This window comes from Scatophagus argus, chromosome 9 (genome assembly GCF_020382885.2).
Source record: "Scatophagus argus isolate fScaArg1 chromosome 9, fScaArg1.pri, whole genome shotgun sequence".
In the NCBI taxonomy this organism is placed as follows: domain Eukaryota; kingdom Metazoa; phylum Chordata; class Actinopteri; family Scatophagidae; genus Scatophagus; species Scatophagus argus.
Window position 1 is genome coordinate 17,963,959 of NC_058501.1, and position 27,106 is coordinate 17,991,064.

Below are 27,106 nucleotides of genomic sequence, written 5' to 3' on the forward strand. Positions count from 1 at the left end.
GAAATGCAGTGACTAGACTCCCCTGCCATCATTATTGCATTGTTTTACATTTATCTCAGACATGCAGGATATCAAAAATGCTGTTTTTAAAAACACTGTGGGCCTTGTTGTTGCCAAGACCTGAGCCTTGCCCCTCAATAATCACTACTGCAGCGTGGACAGCAGCACACTGTTAGACATACGCTGCTGTTAAAATGCTAATATGAACGATTCAATTAAAACTATCTCTTTTCCATTGGCCATAACACCACTTTGTGGCTTTTTTGTCCACTCTTTTATGGATTATTATGGAAACAGACAGTTTGGTTTCTCTTCTCTCGGGCAGTTTTTGGACATTGTCATAATGATTGCAGAGCTTTATGCAGCAGCTCCTTTGACAGTGAAATAGCTTTTGTTTCATGGTGCTGATCTAATAGAGAGAGCCTGTAACATTTGGGTTCAGGCTGGATGCTTACAAATACTCTAGATAAATCTGTTTCATCTACGTGTGCATGCAAACAGCCTTATTATGTGATTTATACACACATCAGTACAATGCATGTATCATCACCAACATGGAACACATAAGCATTATCTTCATCCGTACTGGCAGCACACATTGTACATAAATACACGCTGATACACATAAAATCTCATTGTGTGATTATAGCATTCTAGCACATATCACTTTCGTCCTCAAACCACCTCACTTTGTTTATTCATTTCATTTAGTCTTTATTCAAATGTGGAAATCTGCAGCTGTTAGGCGCGAGAAAGGTACATGACACACAGTGATTCAAATAAATAAGCAACTGAATAAACATATTTCTCATACATAATTAAGTTAAACCTGCCCCAGATCAAGTAACGTGAATGAGTGACTCTAATTTTAGATGCCAGTTGTAAGCTGTATAAAAAATGAATGTGGATATTCATAATTCTGTAGTAAGTTGTGGAACTTCTAAGGCTAATGTACCATGGGCTAACTCAATGTATTATGCATTTATTCACCAGTGCTTGGTACTGATTTACTGAACAATGGAGCAAACAAATGCTAATCCTACATTAAATATGGTGCTGTTGCATAAATATTGTAATAGACATTGCTTTTAGCATATGCTACCATCTATTAGCAGAGGAACAACCAACAATTTAGCATGAGAAAGCTAAAATGAATGTACTGCAGCAGTATTTGACCACTGAATCACTTAATTGACCTTGTGGAGGTTACACTTCGGTCATGGAGGCACACACACGAACACGACACCTGAAAGTGACCTGCATTTCTGCTGAAAATAAGCAGTACAGCACTTTGTTTCCTTTTCCTATTTTGATGGCTCCTCTGCAGTGAAGAGATGGTTGACGAGCCAATCTGTCCTGCTGGTGAAGGACATTAAATATTGACTTACAGAAAGAATCAAGGCCCAAAAGGCAAGGAATTATTCATCATTTGTCAGATACAACGTTTTTGATCATATGAGCCATTGTTGTGCTTCAGAGCTCTCGCCTCCAGTGTACTGCTGCTGACCATCATACTCATGTTAAGATGAAACACATATTGAAGTTAATATCTTCTTTAAAATGTTCTCTTAACAGCTGAAGACCTTGATATTGCACTCATTTGGTATGCTGAGAGAATTAGGGGGTTGAGTTGTGCAGTTACATTATCCCAAATGTCTCCAACAATGCTCACGCCCAGAAAAATCTAAAATTCAAGTCTGTTTCGCTTGGTTAACTGTCACTAAATAACTTACAGTAGGGAGTCAGACAGTGAGGTAAGACGAACATAATGCGAATAACACTTTAAAACATTACCTCATCTGTGAACATTTCAGTCTGAATCACATCAGATTTCACTGGCGGTGGTGGTTGTTTAATAATGAAGATGACACCCATGAGCCCACGCTGTGCTGTTTGTTTAAGCAAAGTCTTTACCGAAAGTATGACTTTATCACTTCGGATTCCTTTAATACCTTCCTCAAATATTTATTCAAATATTGTAAGAAATATATAGTACAACATGTAGTAAAATCCTGAAGGAATTTTCGGCTTTTTCTTCGATAGTAATAAGCATTCATTTTTCTACAGCATGGAAGATGACTTGCTCAAAAACTCACTTTTGCTTCCTGCTCGATGTCCTTTTTATTTTTTCCCGACTGGGCCAGAGAGGTACACAAAAGGAGAAAATGCCTCTTGCCCCGAGCATCTGAAAACAATTTGAGAAAGCTGTTATTGGTAATGCATTTAGCACAGATGGATACACAAATAACAAAGCTTTTTATGCAAAACTGATAGACAACAGCAATTTGAAAGTGCCCAGTCACTCTGTATTTCTGTATTTTGCTGAATCTCGCTGCCCCTCCCTCACTCCTCTCCAGTCAGTCCTTATCAGGCCTAATAGTGTGATGTCTCGTGTTGAGCGGAGATGACCAATTTTAGACTCAGTCATGGGTGACAGAATTATACAACATCTTGAGGAGACATGCAATATATTCAGGCAAATTGCAAAATGATTTTTAGGGGACTAAAGTTCTCTGATAAACATCGACTGTTAGCTCCTGTTCAGACCACAAAGCTGTAACAATAATTATATGACTAATTTGATCTAATTAATATGTATTGCAGCCAGCTGAATAGCTCAGCCGGGCTAACATCAATCAGAGCTTAACAACCAGCTATCTCTGGGCAATTTACATTACATGAATACCAATAAATTAAACTTTTATTTCATAATATGCAATTATAATCTGAAACAAGCGGCCATGATAGAAAATATGCACAGATTTAGGATTAGCATATTAAAAAGTGGACGAATGAAAGCAGTTTTTCACGGCCAGTATTAAAATGCAGTTATTAACGTATTTATGGTCTGCCGGCTTATACAGTAAAATTGAAAAACAAGATGAAAAAACTGATGAAATCATTTGATTAAAAAGGATAATTCATGGCTGAACACAAATAGAACACTGAAAAGTCATTATTTTGTGTTTGTTGCCTCCTCCAGCAATGTGGCATTTTCTATGTGTTTGAGCAACTCCATAATCTGGCAAAGAACATTATTAAAGATTATTCTCCTGGCATTTCGAGTGTGCTGAATGATATTGGAGAGTGCAGGATGAAAGGCAACGTGGAGGAGAGGCAATGACATCGGCCAAGGTCATGAGCTATATTGGTACCCATGTTGTTTTTTACATGAGACACAATGAAATAAAGTCCCTCAGGGCTTCACTGTGTTATCATATTGCTTCTGTGACCTTTTTAAAATGGATGGTGCTAGGTATTTTTTTCCTCATAAATTGCTCATAAATAATTTGATCAATTATATAATCCAGTAAAGCCACCAGTGCTCATCCCAGTTCTTTTCTTTTGTCTGTACGCATGTAAGGGAAAAGCAGCAGAGATACATTGAATTGCTTGTATTATATCAAGCGTTTATTCCATTACACACAGACTCTGTATTTAAAATTAGTTTTTGGTGGCAGATTTTTCCGCTACAGTAGCATGAAGTCAGTATTATCTATCAAGACGCAGACTTCAGATTGTCGCTGAGTCAACACAGATTGGCGCTGTCTCGAGTCACATGGCATTATTCATGGCTTATATTCACCATCTGGCACAGAGGCAAAGTTCTCAGCTATTTTAGCAGCGGCGTCAAAAGTAAAAATGTATTTTTTATGCATTTATCTCAAGGCACAATGCTAAGCACAAACAGAAAACAATGAGAAACATGTAGTAAACAAGCTAATCATTTGTTTTCAAGTATTTCAGCATCCCCTGCCTGGTGCCTACTTAACTTAAAAATGTATTATGGCAACAGATTAGCAAGTGAATATGTGGAGGCTTTTATTCTGCCAGGAGGTTGAACTGCCAAGTACTTACAAATAGCAATTACTAATAAAACACTATTCTTATGCTGTTGTTAATTTGAAATCATCACATTATCTGATCAAGTTAAACATCTGTTCACAGGAAGACATTTACAGGAAAGTCGTAATGATGTTTTTATATTCTCACATTGATTCCCTGAAAGGCTTTCATCACACCTGCAGCGATCATAAAAACACGCTTCATCCAACTTAGTGATGATTCAAGTCTTGTTCATTTATCCATGTGCAGTTTCCTTGAGCAGACAAACTGATTTCCGTGGGTTTCTTTGTGAAATGTGTTTAATGAAAGAGCTGGTAGTAATCCTCTGATAAAAAAACATCATGTAACGTTTTGTTTTTCGACAGGATTTTAACCCAGGCGCTCTACAAAATACTTGACAATTTAACTCTACAAAGAGCACGATCTTTCCTCTCCTCATTGAGAGCAGTGGTTTGCCCTACATATTTCGTTTTTTGCATCGTTACTTTGCATAGCTGCAAGTGAATCCTTTTCAGACGTTGAACTGAGTAAGAGAAGTGCAGTCAGAGGAAATTTGTCTCTTGCCCGGGGCAGCTGAAAACAAACCAAATTTGAGCATGCTGCTTTCTGCAAAGCAAATTAGTACAGACGAAAACACAAACCAGAAGCCCCACATGTAAACTTGAATCACAAGAGCACTTTCGCAGCACTCAGTTTTGCCCCTTTATTTTCATGTTTTGTTTCGGGTTTTTGTTTTGTTTTTTTTCCCCCTCTCATCCCAGTCGCTCTCTATCAGCTCTGATACTGCGATGGCTCGTCCTGATCTCAGCTGACCAATTTTAGACGCGGTCGTGGGTGACAGAATTATACAACGATCTGAGTGGACACGCAACATGTCCTAGTCATACAGCACACACCCCATTCGGGCGAAGTGTGCACACTTGTTCCCAGTCACGCAGCAAAAGCACATTCCTTGTGTTTCTGCCTCTCACTGTTAGGACATAGTCAATCACACACACACACAGAAAAACACACATTGCAGCAGCGACGAAGCCCTGCCTCACATGACCAGTGGGCTCTGACTCCCCGATCTCTCGTTTACCTGATCCATCCCTGGCTACCTCTCCTCTCCTCACTCCACTCTCTCCATCTCCCTCACACTACCTCCCCACTCCCACTCCCTCCTCCTCTCATCCTCAACTCTGTTGCCACGGCAGCAAAACCTGACAATGAGAGAGAGAGGGAGAGAGAGAGAGAGAGAGAGAGAGAGAGAGGGAGAGAGACAGAGAGAGCAAATGCCATCTGAGTCATTTAATCCACAACCTGTGTGTGTATCTGTGTGTGTTGGATATGTTTGTGTACATTTTAATGTATCTGTTGTGTGTGTGTGTGTGTCTGTATGTGTGTGTGTGGCGCGTGGGTGTCTAAGTGGGAGAGCTGTGTGGAGTCGGTTCATCAGTTCATCTCTGAGCTATGGCAGCGCGAAGGCAAACACTCTTCCTTTGTCTGTCTCACTGCATATAGTCCTGTTTCTGTTTTCCTGTTTCATGTCCACTGTAGATGTGTGGTTATTTTAAAGCCACATTTACTCGCCGGCTTTGAATGATTCACAAACATCTCTGTGCTGTGAAGCCTCTGTGCCCTGACTGATCAAAGAAACTAAACTTCTGACTCAGAAGTGCTTTCATGATGCAGTATAGTTTTTCTTACTGTAAAGTAACAGCCATCATTTAAATATTCTGCCCCAGTAGTCTGCCAAAACATACAGAGGCTCTGCATGTTAATATTAGTCCCTCAAGTCAAGTGGAATCAAGTCAGATTTATTTGTATAGCCACATATAACATCCACATGTCCTGATGGGCCTCACAGGTTGGAAAAATACAAGTAAAATACTATTCACACACATACACACCGAAGCTCTTAAGCATACAAGTGAAACGAACGGAAAGAAACCCCAGGAGAAGCAATTCAAAAAGACATCCTATCCATACTAGTTGGAGAAAAAGACAACAGCAAGAAATGAGCATGTTAGTAACAAGTAAAAACACAAGGGTCCAAAAATGGTCCAAAAATGTCATTATAGTAATATAAGTCAAATAAAGTATGTTCAAAATAGATACATCATTAAACCCATATCAGCCGTTCATTATGACAATTAAAACATTTAGTGTGACATCCACCTGATGGCTAACACTGATTTAAATTGACAGTGCACTCTTTTGGCTCAGACACTGTTCTCTTCACAGCGCCGTGTATAATATTATCACTCTTATATTTCCAAGTCTTTGTTCTGAATGCAAATTTTAGCTCGCTAAACAAGCCAGGGGGCGAGTGAGTTCAAGGAGAGCCTCCTAATTGTGATTAAACTGCTGTGCTTACATAAGCCACAGCTGCAACAAGTGGGACCTGCGTCAACAGCTAGTGACACTGAACATCTTTTTTTTTTAATTTTAATTTTTATTTGTTTACAAACTAATAGATCCATAAACATTAATAAGTGTGATGGACAGGTGCATAAACCCTTAAGGAGTTAGATCAGGGCACACTCCAGTACGTACCTTAATCTATTAGAAAAGAATAAAAATATTTAAAAGATGGGAAACAGAGACAAAGAAAAATAAAAGTCTAAGATGCCTGCAAACAGTGCCAGTTTTTTTCGGAATTTAATGATCCAAATTCCTTAAAACTACTAGAGAGTGCGCTTGTTTTTTGTTTTTTTTTTCTGTTTGCTGCCCCTATTTTCAAAAAAAATCACTGCCACTGATGGCAACCAAAGGCCAAGAAGTGGTTGTCACCTTCTGAAAATGATTGCCAATGGCATCCTGGCAGCTGTTACTTTCAAGCTCTGCTGTAGTTGGTTGACTTAAACACTGATGATGCCTGACTGGAAACATGACCCTTGATATGAGTGAGTTTGATGTATTTGGTTGCTGATTTTAATGCTCGTTTCTAAAGCTGAAAAACAGAACAGAACAGAGGATTGTGTAGCATAGGAGAGTAGTGGAGTACAGGACAGCACATTGAGCTTCGCCCCTCCAAAGCCACACTGATCTGAACAGCAGGTGGTACATGCAGGAAGGCTGAAATGCAAACTCACTGCAGGCACGTACAAACACATAACACGCAGGCATGCACTGGGACGCAGACATGGGGAAAGCAAAAAGACAATATGCTTACGCCTAAGCAAACACACACACAGTGTTCTCTGAACCTTCCCTGAGAGTTGGTGTATGTGCGCACAACCAATGGATGCTCGTGTGTTTGGGTGTGTGTGCATGTTTGTGCGTGACATACTCGGATGTGACAGTGTCACAGGAGCATGGTGGTTCCCCAAGCAGCCGGTGTCACTGACTGAGGGCCTCTTTGTCAAGGAGAACACTGGGAAGAATTTATCCATGTCCAATGAACAGAGAGAAGGAGGGAGGGAGGGGGGAGGGTGGTGGAGGGGGGGACTGTAACAGAGAAAGTGCACTGTCGAGATTGAAGAGACGGGTGAAAGCTAAGATGGGGAGAGAGAAGAGAGAGAGAGGTCAGTAAAGAGACAGGGGTATAGAGTGTTCCTGAGGAAGAGAGACCAAATAGATAGAGGCTGAGTGAGAAGAGATACAGAGGTGGGGGAGGATGGAGAGAAAGAGAAGAGAGGGCAGAGGAGAGAGAGAGAGAGAGAGAGAGTGAAAATGAGAGATCAAAGTGTCTGCAGCCCTGCTGAGGGAGGACAAGGTGAAAACATATAGGAAGTGGGTGGGAGTAACTGTGAGACGCAAGGCTAGAGACTGGACTTACTTCGGTTGGACACAATAATATGAACACCTGATGCAATCAACAACATGACAGTCAGGTATTAAATGTTGAGAAGCTTAGAGTGAGGCTTTCAGCTAATGTTATGTGGTCACATGGAGGTGTGAGACAACTGGGAATCAGCACTGCTGAACGCCTGCATGCTTATTTGGTGAATTAGTCGAGCTAGTCAGATCTGCGTTCAACTTTCTTTGTAGACTCCACTGGGGTTGAAACATTGTCTAATTAAGATAAATAAATTCTCGTTTCTGGGTCAAAGTACACACATTTTAAATCACTGTAGTACAAATTGTGACGGGTGCTGTTTGTTTTGTCTCACCAAAACCCAAATAAAATCAATTTACAATGCTTTGAAACAGAAATATAACAAATCCTCACATCTGGGAAGCTCAGACTGTCGGCTTCATCACTGCTTATAAAGTTCAGTCATTTTTAAAACTCTTTCTAAGCAGCTGAGTATTCCTGCATATATTGTAGGATTTCTGTGGTGCATAATTCATGTCCTTTGCCAGTCCTCCCTGCCAATCATTTGGTAACAACTCGGGGAGTAGTGTATCTGATGTTCGTGCAGGAGACAGCTGGAGTTCACAGTTTCCGAAAAAAAAAAAACATTTAATATTTGCTTTTTAAAAACTGTAGCAACAGTCTTCCACCAACAGGTTTTAGTTTTTTTCTCTTTTACCATGTAGAAAGAAAGTGCAATGGAAGTGTTGGATGTGGATTATGCAGAATCATCCAGTTTAAAAGTTCTATGTTGCTTCAAATGCTTTCTGAGACTGCAGTTTGTTGCTGAATTAGTTTGCTACCTTGTCAGATATTCATTTAATTGTTGCCTCTCAGAAGGTTGAGGGTCTCGAGGATAATATTGCATTATTGCCGTATTTAATTGCATTGTTTACAAAGGAATACAACACAATCTTATTTTTTTTCGTGTTCACTATGGCTAAAGTAATGTAACCTTTTCTCTAACATTCTGCGCTCAAGTAAACATTTTAAAAAATCTCTTTTAAGATATACGTACCAGCTTCCATGGAATGAATAAATCATATTTGTTCAAAATGTTGAACCGCACCTGAAAGTCTGGCATGACTCAAAACCAAATTCTCCAAAAGAAGAAAGAAAAAAAATAAAAGCGCTGAGAATGGCAGCGGGAAGGAAAGGTGAAGGTAACAATCCATGAATAAAGAAAAGGTAAAAACTGAAACAAAGGCATGAGAGGGACAGCAGAGACAGGGAGGAAGACATAGCTAAGATAGAAGAGGAAGGCAGAGATGGTGAGATTAGAGAGGTACATGTAGGAGGAGAGGAGAGGGAGAAAGTGCGAATGGGTGCAAAGTAAAAACGCTGAGTCAATGCTACTAAGAACATGTGCTGCTGCTTTGATATTAGAGGCAGACACAAAGTACTAAACACTTAATCCTACAAAATGCCAAAAGGGGTGAATGAAGGATCCTCGGTAATTTTCCACTCCCACTGACACTGCTTACACACACACACACACACACACACACACACACACACACACACCATTCCCAGCTCCTCCACATTGTCTTTGGGGGTTAACAAATGCTCCAGAGTGGCCTGACTCTGCTCATACAGGGGACAGCATCCCAGCTGTCTGCAGCAGGCCCTCTCAAGTCAACAATGACGATTAGCTGTAAGAAGAAACAGAAAAATAACACTTCTGTCCCATAATGGCTGGCGCTACAGTCTCCTCAAATCCACTGAAACCACTGAAGCCGTTCCACTTGCAAATTCAATTACGGGAATGATTCATCCTTCCATTATGATAACTGTCAGATTTCCTTGTGTCATACAATAAGACAGAAGGGGAAAAAAACAAATGATTCGCCAGCCCCCCCACCAACAGTCCTTCCCCTTCTCCTTCTCCTTCTCCTCACCCCCCCGCAAGCTGCTTTTCTCCATCTGAGTCCTTTTTGTCTTTCTGTGCTTCCCTCTCTTCCTTCACTCTTCCCTTGCCATCACTCATCCTGCTTCCTCTGCCTTAGACTCTGTTCATCCTCTACTCATCTGCCTAGGGGTTTGAGGCAAGATAATGTTCCCTCGTTTTTTTTCCACCCCCACCCCCCCCATTCCTCACACTCTCTCTAGATAATTAAGATCTCTGATTTTACGGTTTTCTCTTTCATAATAGGCACTGCAGACACTATAAGCCAGCCGCCAAGTCTCCAGCACACACACACACGTCCAACAAAACAGCAAACACACAAATGTGCATATGCTTTCATAAACACATTAAATGAATGCATGCACCACACAGCTAAATCTCCAAATGGGTTGAATGTCCTCTCTCTCCGTTCTCTCTCTCTCTCTTTCTGTCCCTCTCTCTCTTTTATACTCTCTCCTGCAAGCACACACACACACACACACACACACACTACGAGTCAGGATATTTATGTATTTTTGCTTTTGTGCATTTCTCAGTGGTGCCAGCATGCGGGGTGACTTACAGCAGGGTGCAGAATGAAAGCGAGTGAGGTGGGGGGGGTAGAAGTGGTGTTTTCTGTACAGCTCAGACTAGTCTGGCTCTGCTTGGGCCTCTTGTTTCTCCAGCTCCCTGCAGACTGACACCCGGCTGCTATGGGGACTCATGCATGTACTACTACAGCAACAGAGCACCTACAGGAGCCAGAGACACAGTCCTCGCAAATTAAACATTGAAATAGCATCTCACCGTTTGCTCTCTCTCGTTCTCTCTGGCTGCATTTGTTTCCCTGACTCCCTCCACCTTTTACTAAACTTTAGCTGCTTGCTTTCTTTCACTCTCCTGCAGCAGTGGAGGAAGCGTCAAAAATACTCTGTTACGAGTCCTGCATCAGAGATTTACTGAAATACACAAGTATCATATATGTGTTTTATTAAAATAAAATATCAAATGTAAAAGTACACATTATGCAAATTGTATTCTATATGACATCAAGATTGTTTTTTTGTTTTTTTTTTTTTTCAACAAAAGGACCTGTGACAATGACACATTACACACTAATGAGGCAACCTCTTGACTTGCGTACAAGAACAACACATCCAGACAATTAAACAGCAAATATGATTAATAAAAAAAAGTGCAAAAGTCTTAAAAAAACATTTGATAGTGAAGCTGTAAAATCTCAAAAGGCAATAAGAGAATCTAACTTTAGAGTAGTTGGTAGTTCATCCCTGGCAGATGATTTAAGTGTGATCCTGAATTTATTTTGTTACTCATACTGGATTCTAGTTATTGATGAACATATTTTGAGGTTGCAGCTAGAAAAAGGATGGAAAGGTGGAGTTTAATCTATCATAACACATCATATTGTGTTGATAAAAACTGCATTGATGTACCTGAGTACAATACTTGAGTAAATGTACTTTCAGCTGCTGTTCCTGTTCCTTTCTCCCTCTCTGCTCCTCTGCGTCTCTCTTTCCACAGAAACACTTTCCAATCTCTTCTCTCTGTATTCAATTTTGTTCTTTTATTCCCCCATCGTCCAAGCCCATTCCCTCCACTTCTTTTTTTTCTCTCATTCTCCTTACTTCAATCACAGCTTTCCATCTTCTTCCTCCCTCCCCCCACTTCTTCTCCTTGGAGTATAGATGCTGCAATCTTCCCTGTCTAATGCTGTCAATAGCTCTCAATAACAATGAAATAGCACCGGTTCCATCCCATCATTGATGAAGGCATAGCCTCAGTTAGGAACTTATTCGTCATCGTGGCAAGCTGCTTCTTGGTAATAGCCAATCAGATGGCTCCTGTGAAATGCAGTGCTCCCATGATAGGTTCCCCATTGTTTTGATTGACTGCACCTGAGGGCCAGCCACTTCAGCTGGACTAAATCAATACGTCATCACACTCACACATGCCAAGATACGAAATAAACACACGGGTCCAGATGCCTCACACAGACACTTTGGTGGTGAGTAAATCGAGAAAGAAACAACTGGTGTGTGAGGTAAACTGAATACAGTAGTGACAGCCAGCAAAATGGAGTACTGTGCAGCACAACACACAGCTGATTGTCGCTCTGTGGTCAGAATAATCAGCTGTCTCTTTTGTCCATGTGCACCATCACACACATGCACACAGACATGACAACGACATGGTGATGCAGCAATTAATTATTGGCACCTAAAACAAGAATGATTTGTTGGAAACATTGTGTGAGGGGGAAAAAAAAAGACTCCCACTGGGTGCCTGTTATTCTATGCTGTGTCACACATACAGATGGCCTGCATAAGCCCTGCATCTCCTCATGTTGATCTGCGGTAACCATAATGAGAGCAACACAGCCATCTGCACAGTATGGTGCATCCTATTAGTATTGCAAACATGTTTGCGCGCACACTTGCTCCTCCTTTGACACAGCAAACCTGAGAACGAGAGTCATGTAAAGTTTGATGGGAAGAAAGGGAGGTCAGTCATTGCATAGAAGAGCAAGAAATAAAAATACAGGGTCAAGGAAAGCATGGTTGATTTATGAGATAAGACCACTGATTCAAAGCAGGTTTTTTCTTTAATGTGCTTTAAACATCAAAGCTAAACAAGTGCAGGAAAGGTGAGCAGAGGAGAAAAAATCCAAAACGAAGATCTCAAAGGGAAGAGGCTGTAAAACAAAAGGAGGGAAAAAAAGATGGAAGTGGGAGGGAACACAAACACAACATGCACTTGTCAGAGTCAAAGGTCAGTCCTCTACCACTCCAGCAACCCCTTGTTTACAGCTGCAAGGGTCAATTGAAGGGCATGAACTGACTCTTTCAGCTGTCTGTCAGACCCGTCTAAAGCTCAGAACCGGTGAAACAGACGTTTGAAACATTCGCAGGTCAACGGCCCCCACCGCCATCACCACCATCACCAACACCACCCCTCCCTCAACCTCCGTGCCTGTCTGTCACACAACACTTCTTCTCCTCGCCTCTGTCTTCATCCCTCCTTTCATCTCTCCATCCTTTCACACTCTGCCTTGTCAGGTTGTCAGTCAAAGCAAGGCTTTGTCACTCCGTGCGAAGGCTTCCCAGCTGAGCTCTCTTTGTATGCGTTTTTATGTTTGTGTGGCTGGGGGTGGGGGTTTACGTTATGGAAAACTCGCAAATGTCTACAGGCATGTGTGGATGTATACTGAACGGTCATGTGCTCTGTCACGGCCGTTGTCTTTGTACTTGTGAGTCTCTTTGTGTGTATTCAGCTAGCTTTTGTAGTATGTAAGATGCTTGTGGGTTTGTTTGTATGCATGTTTGCAAGTGTAGGTACATGTAGATGCGTTTGTGTAGCGATGTGTGTGCCAGTTGCTGTGATGTTGTCTTAGCACTGCTGGAAATCTCTTCAAGGCTGAGTCCTGTCACTTCTAAATGGCAGGCTTTACACAGGGGACATGAATAGAGATGTGTGTACTGTTCTTTTATTCGACAGGCTGCATGCATGGGACCGGGCTGCTCTGTGATATGACAGTGAACATCTTCATAGCTGAGCATGAAAGCCTATTGTATGTGCTGTCAAATTACAGGTGCTCCCGCTACATGGAAATGTGACAGAGTAAATTGAAGATAAGCTGCAGGGTGACAAGTCAAAGAGAAACGTCCTGTGCCAGGTGAATGATTGTGTGTCCACTAATGTGCGGTGTGTCTTCCATTCCTGCAGGTGGTGGTACAGGCAGCCAGCAGACCATTCTCCATGAGGAGCAGTAGAAGATGCCGGCTCTGCCAGCATTGCTGCTGTCAATACACTTCCTTTCCTTCCTGCTAGTCACCATGCCGCCACGCTCCCTCAGTCAGGCCCCCTTGCTCTCCTCCGTCCGCATGGGTGAGTGGCCCTGTTGTCCTCCCTTGGTTGGTACGAAACTGTCCTTCTACAGTAAATTTTTCCCCACCCAAAAAGTGATTGGCAGATATAATCTTAGACGAAACATGTAAGTCTTTTTTAATCAACTACATGTTTGCAGGTGTAAGAATAAGGGCACCCTGGTAGCTCACCTGGCTCTGGTGGAGTGTGTGCACCATGTACTGGGGCTGTGTCCTCAACAGTAGCGGACCGAGTTTGATTCCAGCACGGTTCCCTTTGCTGCATGTCGTCCTCTGTTTCTCCCTGCTGTTTCCTGTCATTCAGACAAAGGCAGGAGAAACAAGCAAGAAAAAAATATGAATAAGAGTAACATTACTAAAAAAACTGACTTTTTCACATCAACGCATTTGACAACTTCAACCAAGGCAGTGCGAAGTAGGCACATACTGCTATATAGCACCTTCTATACAGTATGGCAATTTATTGCAATATATTTGATCAGTAACTCCTGTATCGTGATAGTTTTGTATCAACACTTTCTCGACAGTATGTAGCTTTATTTGTCAGATATGAAAGTGATCTGATAATCAGCATTTAACTGACTAACCCTATTGCAGTGAGATTCTGTCATCTCAAATTATTTAATATGACGGGGAGAATCCTCTTCAAAATCATAACATAATTTCTGGTATTGCTAAGATTTTATATCACTTATGAATTTCAACATGGTCAAATCCCTTCATTCCCCCTGCAGTCAGTGATTTTCACCCCTCTGTCATCCCCTCTCTCCTTCCAACCCACACATGAGCATGGATCTTCCACCTCTACTCCTCCTCATCTCAACCTGTTCCTCCCCTCTCACTGCCCTCCATCTTCATACTCTGTCCTCCTCTCCTCTGTTTCACCTTTCTCTCCTTTGCTCTCTGCCTCTCTAGCGGCGATCCTGGATGACCAGTCTGTGTGTGGGCGTGGGGAGCGGCTGGCGTTGGCCCTTGCTAGAGAGAACATCAACAGCGTGATGGAGGGCCCGTCCCGAGCCCGAGTGGAGGTGGACATATATGAGCTGCAGAAAGACTCCCAGTACGACACTACTGACACCAGTGAGTGGGGCCGATGCACACCGAAGAAGACCAGTGGAGCAGATTCACACAGCCCATCTGAGAGTGATGAAGTCCAGTGAAATCCATTACAGTTCAAGTGTCTAATTAGCACGGGCAAAAAGTGGCCACTAAAAATACCAGTAGATATAATTAATAATATGGAATATTAATATTAATAGTGACAAGTACAGAGAAGAACAGCAGTCTACATGTGCTCCAGGTTTTGTACAACAGAGTACTGATATTTTTTTAAAAAACATAATTACATTTTCTATAAAACTGCCTCTTTCTGAGCAAAAACCTCAAATGATTAGGAAAATGGCCAAAGACAAAACTACTTTCACGTGTTTAGGAGCCTGTAAGGGATTCTGCTGATTAGTTTACATGTCACTGGAGACTAGTGATGGGCCAGTAAGCCCGTCTCATTAAAATTAGTGGACCAGTGCCTTCCAGTAACAGCTGCCACCGTCTACTCTGCAGGCCACGTCAAAAACAAATCATCTACTAATACAGATCAGTTGTACAGGCCAAGCAGAACGCAGCAACACACCACAGTGGCTGCCGCATGAAGTTTGTATTGATATATACAGAGTTTAAAATGAATGTTGGGAGTCTTTGAAGACAGAAGAACTGCTAAATTCAGTCACTGAGGAGACTCCCTGTTCCTATTCTAATAGGTCATTGACACAAGCTACTGGCAAAATGTCTGTGTGTGCTTGAAAAGGGTTTTGTACATATGTGCATGCTTCAGTTGCGGGTCTCTCTCTCTCTCTCTCCCTCTCCCTTTCTCTCTCTCTCTCTCTCTCTCTGTGTCCTTGACCGATGGGCAGGAGACTCTGACAGGCTCGCAGCATTTTTTGGTCTGTGGATCAGAGAGCTCATCATCTTACAGCTACTGCTGTCTAAGGCATACTTGCATGCACCCAACTGCACACACCCCCACACATTTACACATGCTTGCACACACTTCCCTCTCTGCAGACACAGTTATACATTAGCACATGGCCACAGTGTTGGCATATATGCTCACACACACACACACACACACACACACACTCAGAGTGGCGGGGACTAAGGAGGACTAACTGAGATTTATTAATTAAGATACCAACTAAATATACCAGCAAGAAGAATTTTATGACTACCTGTGTAACACAGTTAACTCGCCAGATTATACATTTCTGTTAAAGCGCTTTTTAGGTTGACAGACAGAAGGAACTCAATAAAAATAAACTCGCACGTTGAAAGATACTGTTAAAAAACAGAATGAAACCCCTGAGTGCACAACATGCTCAAGCTTTTGTCGGTTATGTATGCTAATCCCAAACACAAGTTTGAATTTACTGAAATAGACATGCTGTCGAGGGTTAGGTGAGAAGACTAACACTGCTCCCACATTTGTAGTTTACATGTGAAACTGTAGCTGGTTAGCTTAACTTGGCCTAGCCCTAGCCTCATATTTATCATTAATGAGAAAAGTGTCCCCATCCAGCTCTCAAGAAGACGGTGAGTAAGCATATTGCCCAGGCTCTTCATTCACACATTTTCTGCTTTCCTTTAATTGTCTGTGGCATGTGTACATGGGAGTCTGTTACGGCTGTTGATCTAAAACACTGACTACAAGCCAGTCAATTAGTCAATTAATCAGTGAACAAAACCCTGGTGTTTAATCATTCATGGACCTACTCAACATACTGGAGACGTTTCAATTATGTGCAAAAGAGCAGATTTCGGGCACTTGCGTTAGAGGGTCAAGATTCCTTCTGTTAGCATGGAAGGGGAGGGAGTTGTGACCTGTACTGCAGCCCCTCACAGGGGGGGCGACTGAAATGTTTGGGATGTCACGTCATTCATATTTATATACAGTCAGTGGGTGGGAAACAGAAAACTAAATAGAACAATGAACTAATATTCAAATCAAATTAAAAGCACAATGTACATAAATGTTTCTGTGTGCACATAAATGTATCGCAAAAAGGTCTGATGTCAATCCCTTGAATGTGCCTGGATATATGAGCATAGTGGGTGCTTTTGCTGTCACTTTTGAACAGTGAGATCCGTTCTTGAATAGAATTTATACTGAATCAAACAGTTTCCATGAGCCATTCCTGAGCCAAGTAGTTCAAAGTCTAAAGTCTAATCACACATACTGGCATTGGTTAATTGTAGGAGACTACCAGTCTGGTCTGTTTTCACCCTGGCCTGCCCTGCTGTGGTCCTTGGAGTGTTTATGTCAAAATAAATCAGATTATAATGAGACAGATTGTGCTATTACAATAGAACCAGTGGTTAAACTCTGAAATCACGACGCATTTAAAACTGCAGTGCACTTAAAATTTCAACATTTTCCCCTGACTGCAGCCCCTTTTGTATGCCAGCTCCTACTGCTGCCATCAAAACCAAGCAGAGGGAAAGTGTGTGTCTGCATATTCAATGTTTATTTTTCTTTTTTCCTTTTCAGTGTGTCAGATTCTACCCAAAGGCGTCGTCTCTGTGATAGGTCCCGCCTCCAGCCCCGCCTCTGGCTCTACTGTCAGTCATATATGTGGCGAGAAGGAGGTGAGTGTGTAAACACGCACATACACACAAATGTACAGATCTGTCTTAATGTCATGTGTGCATACAGACATCAGGTACTACTTTCTCTCTGACTTACCACCTCTCCCCCCCAGATGCGTGTTGTGATGAACGTATCTGTAGATTTTGTGTTTCTTACCCATTTAATTTCTTCCCGTATAATTGACTGTTATCCACTTTCTCTAAGTGTGTTCTCCTTTTTTTCTGGTACCCTTTTATCTTCAGGTCTCTCTGTTCTCTGCCAGGCTTCTTATCTCTCTTTTCACCCTGTAGCATCTCTAATGGATCTTCTTTATTCTCACTTTTCTCCTAATGTGTGTGTTTTTTATCATGACACATTTGTTTTTCTCAATGTTTCTCCTCTCCTCTCCTCTCCTCTTTCTTTCCGTCAGATCCCTCATGTAAAGATTGGTCCGGAGGAAACTCCTCGCTTGCCATACCTGCGCTTTGCCTCTGTCACTCTGTACCCTAGCAATGAGGACCTGAGCCTGGCCATAGGAGCCATCTTGCGCTCCTTCAGTTACCCCTCAGCCAGCCTGGTCTGCGCCAAGGCTGAGTGTGAGTACACATGCAGCCTGTTTTATAGATACACAGTCTATTACGTGTGACTACATGACCGTGTTTGTACTTAGGTGGGTGTGAATGCATCGGTTGTGTTCTTGTAAGCTTGTTCACCTACTCTATGTGTGTGTGCAAATGTCTCTGTAGGAGTGTTGGCACGTTCACACTGCTTGGGCGGATATGACTGTTTTGCGCTGTTGGACACTCATTTTGGCAGTCTGGTCATAAAGTTCTGTCTGTTGTCAGAGTTCAGAACATGGCTCATGCTGCAGCTTTCCTATTTATTACTCAGGCTACCGCACACTCTCTCTTATCCGTCTCAGAGGGTTGCTAAGTCAAAGCAATTTAATAAATATTCGTGTTTGAAATGCTTTCCAGTATTGGAAGAACTTAGGGGACATTTGATTTAACTTTCCAGGCTCTCAGAGAGCTTTAACATCACAGGGGATTTAGGGCTTATTCACTAGCCTCCTTTATTTTCATTTTGAAAAAGTATGTTATTGATTTATTATGCACTACCCCATCGGGAGTCGAAGGAATTAAAGAGTTTGGTCATTCAAAGCTCTGCCAATACATGACAGGATACACTATGTGCTGTAGGAGGTGACAAAATCCCAATTTTTTCTCTGAATAATCCCGTGCCTTTTTGCCCAGCCCCGAGTGAAACTGAGCCAGGGTGAGTTGTTGTGCAGCTGTTGACTGCTCACACCAGCCAAGCAGAACCATACAAGAACTGAAGGGCAATTACATAAAAAGTAAGTGGGACCATTGAAGCCTGTGAACACTTCTCATAGGAGTGTGAAAAAGGTAGATTTTGACAAACAAAAAGCTGTGACATTATGAAAAATTGATTCAGTCAGTGAGATGCTTTCATTATCTCCCCAGCATTTAAACAGCCTTCATGTGTTCCCTGAAAGTAAGCTGAATTCCTTGTGGACTTGTCATTTCATTGAACTAAAAGAGCTTTGAAATGGCATCAGACATCGTGTTTCCCCCCCCAGTTTTGATCATCAGTCGAATGGATAGATAAGAGCCTTGTCTCACAGGAATTGGATGCAACAGATAGACCCGATAGTTACCTTTCGGGCAAGAAAGATGCAGCTTTTACTAGTGAAGAGACTGAGAGGTGCCTGTGTGTAATATATTTGGCTTGAAGGTGATCTATACAAGGTTATCACGCTCACAGACTCTGACCCACTTGGCTGCGCTATCTATCGCCATGGAGCTGGTTGCCATGGCTGCAGAATAGGTGCTAACTGCCACTCAACAAGCTTGTTCCACACTCTGAATTACTGTGTATGTGTATGTGTGTGTGTGCACCATGGTATGTGTGTTTCATACATTTTTATCTGTGCGCTCGCTTCACTTTGTCCTTACATGTGCGTGTGTTTATGCACACGTGTGCCTCTGTGTGTCATGTTGCCCCTGAGTGTATTGTACGTCTGTACACGTGCGAGTGCGTTTTTGTGTACTCGTATTGTGGTGTTTTTGGGTGTTGAGCTGCAGAGGTTCAACATCAGACAATGTTTACCACCAGCACACTTGTTTTATTCATCTTGTTTACCCCAGTGTAGAGTGGTGTGTTTGAGTGAAGTAGACATCTCTTTTTTTTTGTCAGTGAGGCGAGTAATGTGTGAAGTCACACATTTCGCTGACACCCACCACGCATGCATCCTAATTAAGCAACGCGTTTAGAAAGTGGTCATTTTTGCAACAGCATGTTAATGGAATTAATCTCATTTGTCCCTCTTTAGCCCATGCAAGTAGCGGTTCATAAATATTCCTCTAAACGGTGTGAGTCAGAGATTTTTGGGTCTTTTCCGACCTTACCCTCCTCTCGCTACGCCCGGGTCACGACGTGCTATCTGAGCCTAATTCCATTATGCATTTTCCACGAGATGGATGAGGTTAAAGACAGCAAGAGGGATAAAAGACTGAGCAGCGGGAGGAAGAGATGGTGGCAGCGTGAGAGTGAGGGTGGATAAAGACAGCGAGAGGTAACTAGAGCACAGGGCTAAGACGACAGACATGGAGAGGTTAGAGTCGATGTGTGAGGGAGAGAATACGTGAAAGAAGGAGAGTGAAAGAGGGGAGGAAGCTGTAAAGTGCATTGATTATTTCCCCTCCTTCCTCAAACTAATTAAAGTTTTGGCCTGGTTCAGTGATTACCCCACTGCTTACAGAGGCTTTCTCCTGCTCAAGGGCTCTATGCACTACCTCTCTCTTCCTCCTCTTTCTTTTTCCCCTTCCCCTCTGTCCCCCAGATGCCTGCCCCACCACTTATTTACATAGCTAGGAGTGTTTTACTATGGAATTACAATTAGGAAGCAGCGGGGTAGACTTTCTAGTAAAGGCTCATTCCACACACAATGTCAAGTGAGTCTTGACTGCCATTGGTTATACTCATTTTCAAGAGGAATTCATTTGAAGTGGGTGAATTGTCTCAAGTACTGTATTTCAGTCTGTCTGCTCCTCTTTCTGTCCGTCTTTTTGGTTAGCAGAATCATTGTAACATATTCTATTTTATCCCAAATACACACAAATCTCAAGGGAGTGAAAAGCAATTATTGATGGATGAGACAACAAGCACAAAGTGAATTATAAAGCTCTTGCCTACCTGTGCCAAGGCTTTACCATCCTCTAAATATATTAGTCTGTTAATTGAAAATGTTTAGAAATTTGTCATGTTGCTTGGCTGATGGGGACCATGAATTTTAGAGAACACTTAAAACCCATCTGGAAATATTAGGACGACAATTCAGACTCACAAGCACTAAATCATGTTGACTGAGTTATAATTTGTCATGTTGTAGCTCCATACATGGATAAAATGTCATCAGATATCGCAGAGTTTATGTGCACACTTGTTGCACAGTGCATTTAAATGCAAAAAAATTGGAAATATTAAAAAAGGCATACGTAAGAGCATGACTTAAACACTGAATGGACAATAAGACAGGAGACATCTTGAGTCTTTTTCGCGAATAAATCAATAAATAGGTATTTTAATTTTATTGTGGAGCAAAAAACATACCGTACACAAATTATTTTTCAAACCATCCTATGGAGGAGACATCTTTCAGAACTATTGGGCTCATCCAAACATCTTATGTACTAAATTTGACTAAGATTAGGGGTGTCATTATATACCAGTATGGATGGTAACTATGATATTAAAAAAATAGGTGTTGATTAAAGTGTTAATAATGTACGTATACGATAATATTGTGTAAATAATCCAGCACAGCAATGGTAACAGACTCTATCCTCACCTCCCTACACTTGTATTTTGAGTATAATTCATTATAATTCAATTCAAGAGAAACACACAATAAAAAAAATGTGAGGTGAATTTGACTGATAGTGCTGTTTTTTCATATTTTTATGATTGTGAATTGTGAAAAAAAACTATAAAAAAAAAAAACAAGCTTTACTACATGTGGTGTATATGTGTGTTATCACGCCAATGTGTATCTGGACCTTTGCCATCATCAGTGTCTCTGTAGGTGTGATTAAAAACAAATTCAAGATGGGGAAAAATCTGTTCAGGTCTAAACGGCCACATTAAGGCGTCATCCTCAACACAAACTAATCGGTCTTTTTTAAGTAAGAAAGTCTGTCAAGTTCATGTAGAAATATTCTGGAAGTTAACAAACTGAATGAATACTGAACCTCCTTGGTGGAGGTCATAATAAATGAAAAGAAGTCCAGCTGAGAGAAGCAGTGAATTCATGCTGTAGACACCATATTAAATTATGTTTCATTTTGGTGGGGATGTAGACAAACCATCAATCATGTTTTGCAAAATGACACAAATATATGGCCATCCGTGGATAAATCAAGATTTTCACGGGTCCAAAGCTTACATTTTGGAAGTATGAGTTGTGTCTGCTGATACAGACACTGATATGCTGCTCGGCTCTGCTTTGGCTCTGCCTCAGGCCTGCTGAGATTGGAGGAACTGGTCCGCCGCTTTCTCATCTCCCGGGAGACTCTGTCAATCAGGATGCTCGATGACAACCTGGACCCCACGCCGCTGCTGAAGGAGATCCGTGACGACAAAGTGGCCACCATCATCATTGACGCCAACGCTTCTGTCTCCTATGTCATCCTCAAGAAGGTCAGGTCTCAAACATCAATGCATTCTTCAGAGCTGCCCACACGTGCAGGATGTGAACTTATCACACACAGTAACACTGTGGCATTTGTGCTTTTCTTTTTAACGTACCCATTCGGGAGGTTCGGGTTATAATTACGAAGGGCATGCAGAGCTTACCATCTGTAAAACAATAAAACAACTCTCTCAGAGTCCCACAGGCTGCACATTTGCTGTTGTAACGGAATTAACATGTATTTTTACCTTCTCTGCCGCGAGAGCTGCACAGCGAACAATATTTATTGTCTGCCAGCAACAATTACTTACACTCTTAAGAAAGTATTTCACAAAAGAACATTTTGCTGGGATGCGGTGCAGATGTTACCCAGACTGATTCATGGTACAGCCTGTAATGCCGATAGCCTGCGCTGTGAGTCACAGTTTGAATTTGTAGGGGATGTTTTCACTGGGCACGTTGGAGCGGCTGTCCACCCCCAGCGAAATGTCCTAGTGTTAGCCTGAGGATGTAAAACTGTGATTAACGTATGCTCCCTTTCCCTCCTCCTCCCCTCCCCCATTTTCTCTCCCCTATTTTGCCCCCCCCGACTGTCTCCTTTGCTCTCTGTTTCTCAATGACTCTCCTCCTTTGACCTTTCCCTTTCTCTCCCTCCATCAATCTTTCTACATCTTCCCTTATTCTTTCTATCCACATTCTGTATCCCTCTAACCTGCCTCTTCTTCATTTTTTCCCTCTCACCCTCTCTTTCTCTTTGTCCTACAGGCATCAGAGCTGGGGATGACATCAGCATTTTACAAGTACATCCTCACCACCATGGTAAGGGCTTACCGGTTCTCCCCATTCTTCTTCTCCTTGGCCTTCTACGGCTCTATTTTTGCTTTCCTCTCTCTGCCCTGCTCCTCCTCATTTGTCCCTTTATGAGCAGGAAAAGGTGGAGAAAGTCTGAGATAAAGGGAGAAGAGAGTGGTGACAAAGAGAGAATAAAGATAGGAGAGATAAGAGAATGAAGGATGAGGAGAGGAAAAAGAGAGAAAAGATCTGAGGAATGAGCATATTGTACAAAGAAGTGCAGAAGAGGATGGCAAAAAAAAAGAAGAAGAATAAAATGAGGTCTGAGGTGAAGGTGATGACAGATGTGATGTGCCCTTTTTCTTCTGCCACCCGCCACCTTTTCTGTGCTTCTGGTGTTTTCATCTGCCTCTTTGATATACTTTCCTCCCCTTCTACCATTTGAATTAATGTGTCACTTTATGCTGTACGCCTGTTTTATTTATTTATTTATTTTTATCTCCTCTTCACCCTCTGTACATGATGTGCTCTTGTGCTTCAGACGTCTAGTGTGTATATACTCCTGTGAAAAGCTACTGGAGTCATTTCCATCAACCTTTTTTTTCCCCCCGTATCACTGTTTTACCCTTTTCCAGGCTGTCTGTATTTTTATTTTTTTTCTCCCTCCATCAGAGATTAGATGTTGTCACTCTCTGTAGCCTCTCTTTTACTTCATCACAGTCTGCTTTGCACAGTATTTTCCAAGATTTGATACACTGTCAACATTTGTCACTCACCTGAATTTTTCCACCTCTCGCTGCTCTTCCACCTCCTTTATAGGACTTCCCGCTGCTGAGGCTGGACGATATAGTGGATGAGCAATCCAACATAGTGGGTTTCTCTATGTTCAACACCACTCACCCCTTCTATCTTGAGTTCATCAGGAGCCTCAACCTCTCCTGGAGGGAGGGCTGTGACCTGACGTACCCCGGCCCTGCGGTCAGTCTCACGGACGCTTGAGTATTCATGCATGCACACGCTCAGGAGTCATTTCAAAAGCTTTGTTTGTATGCCATGTAACATTAAGCCTCTTTATTCCTCACTCTGATTCATGGAGCAGTTAAAGAGATTCAGCTAGTCTTTTGCTTGTATTTAATGGGTATTGATGTATCCATCTGTGTTTCCTCCCCACTAGTTTACTGATACCTCACATCTCTCTCTCTCTCTCTCTCCTCTCCTCTGATTTTCTCTGCCTTCCTCCCTCCCTTCGTCTCTGTTAACCATTCAATCATCTGCGCTTGTACCTTTCTCCTAATTGCATCTTTTCCCTGGACTCCTTGTTTTTCCTCACTTTGTGTCCGTCCCTCCCACTCCATATCTCCCTTGTTTCCTCTTCCCCTTCTGCAGCTCTCGTCGGCGCTGATGTTTGATGCGGTGCATGTGGTGGTGGGGGCTGTGAGGGAACTGAACCGCAGTCAGGAAATCGGAGTGAAGCCACTCAGCTGCACCTCACCTCAGATCTGGCAACATGGGACCAGTCTTATGAACTACCTACGCATGGTAAACACATGATAAATAGTTAAATAGCTGAAATGTGTATTGTAAAATCGCCTGCTGATATCCATGCTCATACACATGCCCACATGCACATGCATCAATTATGAGAAACAGGAGTAAGATCAGTCTCGGTTTAATTAAATTTTAATTCTGTTCACTTGTGATACTCACATCCATTGCGGCATCTCCTCTGTGTATTGGCTCCCTGTGTTATCATCATTGACAAGATGTTTCTGTTGGCTAAATGCATTGAGCTGCAACTAAACAATTATTTAGTCAATAAAACCTATCAGGTGATGTCTTCAAATAAGAGCTAAAACAATTACTCCATCCATCGATTAACAAAAAATGAATTGGCAATGATTTTGAAAATCAATTACTTGTTTGAGTCATTTTGTAAGCAAAAATGCCAAACAGTTTCTTGTTGTAGGCTCTAATATGAAAGGAATTGCTGCTTTCCAAATTGTCTGTTATAGTAAACTGAATCTGGCTGAAAATGTCGCCTTAGTCTCATGCAAAGTGTGATGTTTTTTAATATTTTCTGACATTCCCTAGATAAAACGACAAAAAAAATCAAAACAAAACCTGGCAGATTGATCGATAATGAAAATAATCACTGCAGCCCTCCTTCAAATGGCCTGTCTTGTTGGACCAACAGTCATATCACTTTCTGAAGATATGAATCAGAGGGAAGCAGAAATCCTCACATTTCAGAATATACAACCAGCAAATGTTTGGCATTTTTTTGCTTGAAAAGGGACTCAAATTAAATACTGCAGTACAGCTAGTACATTCTTTATTGCCATCATTTTGCATGTAACATCTGTCTCTTGTTACTCTTTCTCATCTCCCCTCTCTGGTCATCTGTGTGTGTGTGTGTGTGTGTCTCTTTTTCATCGACGACCTGTTGACAAGACCGCCCGAGTCCCATCTCTCATTGCCTCCGCCCCACCGGCCCGACATCTGCCTTTTTTAGTCAACATCATGGTGTGCTCCATCTTCAGCACTGTGCCATTCATCAAAGATCTCGCTAACTATGTCAGCACCTGGGGTTTTGGAGAGGCAAAGCTGTGAGGTGCAGTCCTGAGTCTTATTAGGGAGCTATTGAGTCTTTTCAGTCAGCCACTTTCTCCTAGTTGATTCAAAACTGATCATCCCTGTCTGGTTCAGCCTGAGACGCTTCTTCTGTCTCCCTCGCTCGTTCTGTCTTTTTGTCTATCACCGTCTCTTTCCTCCTAATTAATGTAGGTAGTACTTGTATTCCTAATCATGTTGGTTGGTGAGACAAATGTTTTTGTATAGAGGATTGCCTGTATTAATTTCTCATCCATTGTTTCTGCCTACTCTCCTCTCATTTCCTTATCTCTCCCTCTCCGTTCACCCCCACACCCCCACCTCACTGTCTTCGTCTGCTTGCCAGGTGGAGTACGATGGGCTGACAGGGCGAGTGGAGTTCAACAGCAAAGGTCAGAGGACCAACTACACCCTGCGGATCCTGGAGAAACACAGAGGAGGCCACAAAGAGGTCAGGAGTCACCTGTTATCATGCAGCAGCCAGGTCACGTCGCCCATAGGCTTTGGGTTAGTTACAGGTCACCCATCTGATTTCACAATGCCAGGGGAGGCGTTTAACACTGAGGTCAGCCTCGTCACAGGCTGGCCTGATAGTAGCCAAATATTGTGAGTTTGTGAAGTCGGTTTGATGCGATTCACCTGACAGTACTGTAGTGTAGGTCAGGTAGTACCTGCAAATATGTGTTCCCATTCATTTTTAACTGGGGGCTGTTTAAATATATCAGCTGCTTATATATTCCATTAACTTCATTTAACTTCACTGACAGGTTGCTAAATTTTATAGTGGGTCTGCTGTAGAGTCCAGTGTAAGCATCGTTCCTAGTATTATAAATGTGCGTTGATGCTTGGACAGCGTCCAGATATTTTTTTCTCAGCCACAGCTGGATGTTGGCTTGAGCTTTATCTGAAATCGTGCTTCATTTATTTTTCTCCACAATATCACAATGACATTAATTTGTTGGAATCAGTGTTTGTAATTGGCCTCGAGCTCAGTACGGAGTGTACAGTATGTGCTGATACATCTCAGTCCGTGTTGTATACAGGACAATGCTATAGGCTAATATTTATATGGAATCTTAATGGAATTTATTTTTGTTATTGTCTTACATATAGAGCTTGATCAGATCTTGCAGGCGACATAGACTCATGTGGCCATGTTTCCTGGAACCCAGTGAATTCATTTATTTTGACACAAATGGTTCAAATACAATGAAATGTTATTGTGCCAGTGCCAGGCCAATTAAAGCTGTAGCAGCAAAACCCCTGAGTTATATTGCTGAAGAGAGTTATTTTTCCATTTGTAAGAGGAATCGTATGTTCTTTGAAAAGTTACACAGTCTTGCTTTAAACTTTTTGTTCTACACATTAATTCCTTTTCATTAATTTTCTCCATTAGCCTGGGTAGTCTATCTTTTTGATGTGCCAGTTACAAGCCACAACGAAATTGTTTAGAGTACGATGTTGAAAACTAAACTAAAATAAAATGTTGTCGGATCCAGCCAGCAAGGCATTTCTGACCAGTATCCTGTTGATGCAGACTCACTGAACACCAGAAAGAAAGGTGAGGGAACATTTTCACCGCGTTTTCACTTGAATTTCAAAGTCAAGATTAAATGAAGCATTCAGTAACTACACACTGCAGATTTGGACTGAGGGGAATTTTGTTGCGGTTCATTGACTGGAGGAAGCACTTTCTCTTCCTCTTCTTGTAATATGTCTTGTTGATTTCTAGGCCAAATGCCTTTCATCCTAACACACCTGATAAGCGTGTTTAAATCTGGATGTTAACTCTGTGGGAGCTGGGCTGGGTAGTGATAATTAACATTTTAACTTTGGCCACTGCACAGCAGAGCAGCCACAGTGTAGGCAGCCAGTGGTGGTTCACAGAGAAAAGACCTCTCTTAAATGTCAGGACAGGATAAGGAGTGTCATAGAAAAACTGTGATTCTGTCTGAGG

General features: G+C 42.0%; 1 protein-coding gene across 7 annotated transcripts in view; it reads left to right on the forward strand.

The window, feature by feature from the left end:
• The window catches only part of grik5 (glutamate receptor, ionotropic, kainate 5), an 86,130-nt gene that overhangs the window by 41,864 nt on the left and 17,160 nt on the right, over nucleotides 1–27,106 (forward strand). For 5 of the 7 annotated variants that reach the window (XM_046399139.1, XM_046399143.1, XM_046399142.1 and 2 more), the window contains 9 exons: nucleotides 13,257–13,418; nucleotides 14,333–14,497; nucleotides 16,959–17,056; nucleotides 17,467–17,632; nucleotides 21,577–21,755; nucleotides 22,513–22,566; nucleotides 23,359–23,517; nucleotides 23,926–24,078; nucleotides 25,496–25,600. In XM_046399139.1, coding sequence (XP_046255095.1) covers nucleotides 13,307–13,418; nucleotides 14,333–14,497; nucleotides 16,959–17,056; nucleotides 17,467–17,632; nucleotides 21,577–21,755; nucleotides 22,513–22,566; nucleotides 23,359–23,517; nucleotides 23,926–24,078; nucleotides 25,496–25,600 — 1,191 coding nt within the window. In that variant the 5' untranslated portion in view covers nucleotides 13,257–13,306. Of the gene's footprint in view, nucleotides 1–11,432; nucleotides 11,539–13,256; nucleotides 13,419–14,332; nucleotides 14,498–16,958; nucleotides 17,057–17,466; nucleotides 17,633–18,289; nucleotides 18,391–21,576; nucleotides 21,756–22,512; nucleotides 22,567–23,358; nucleotides 23,518–23,925; nucleotides 24,079–25,495; nucleotides 25,601–27,106 lie in introns of those variants that run through there. The other 2 variants (XM_046399140.1, XM_046399145.1) reach the window with 2 other exon arrangements.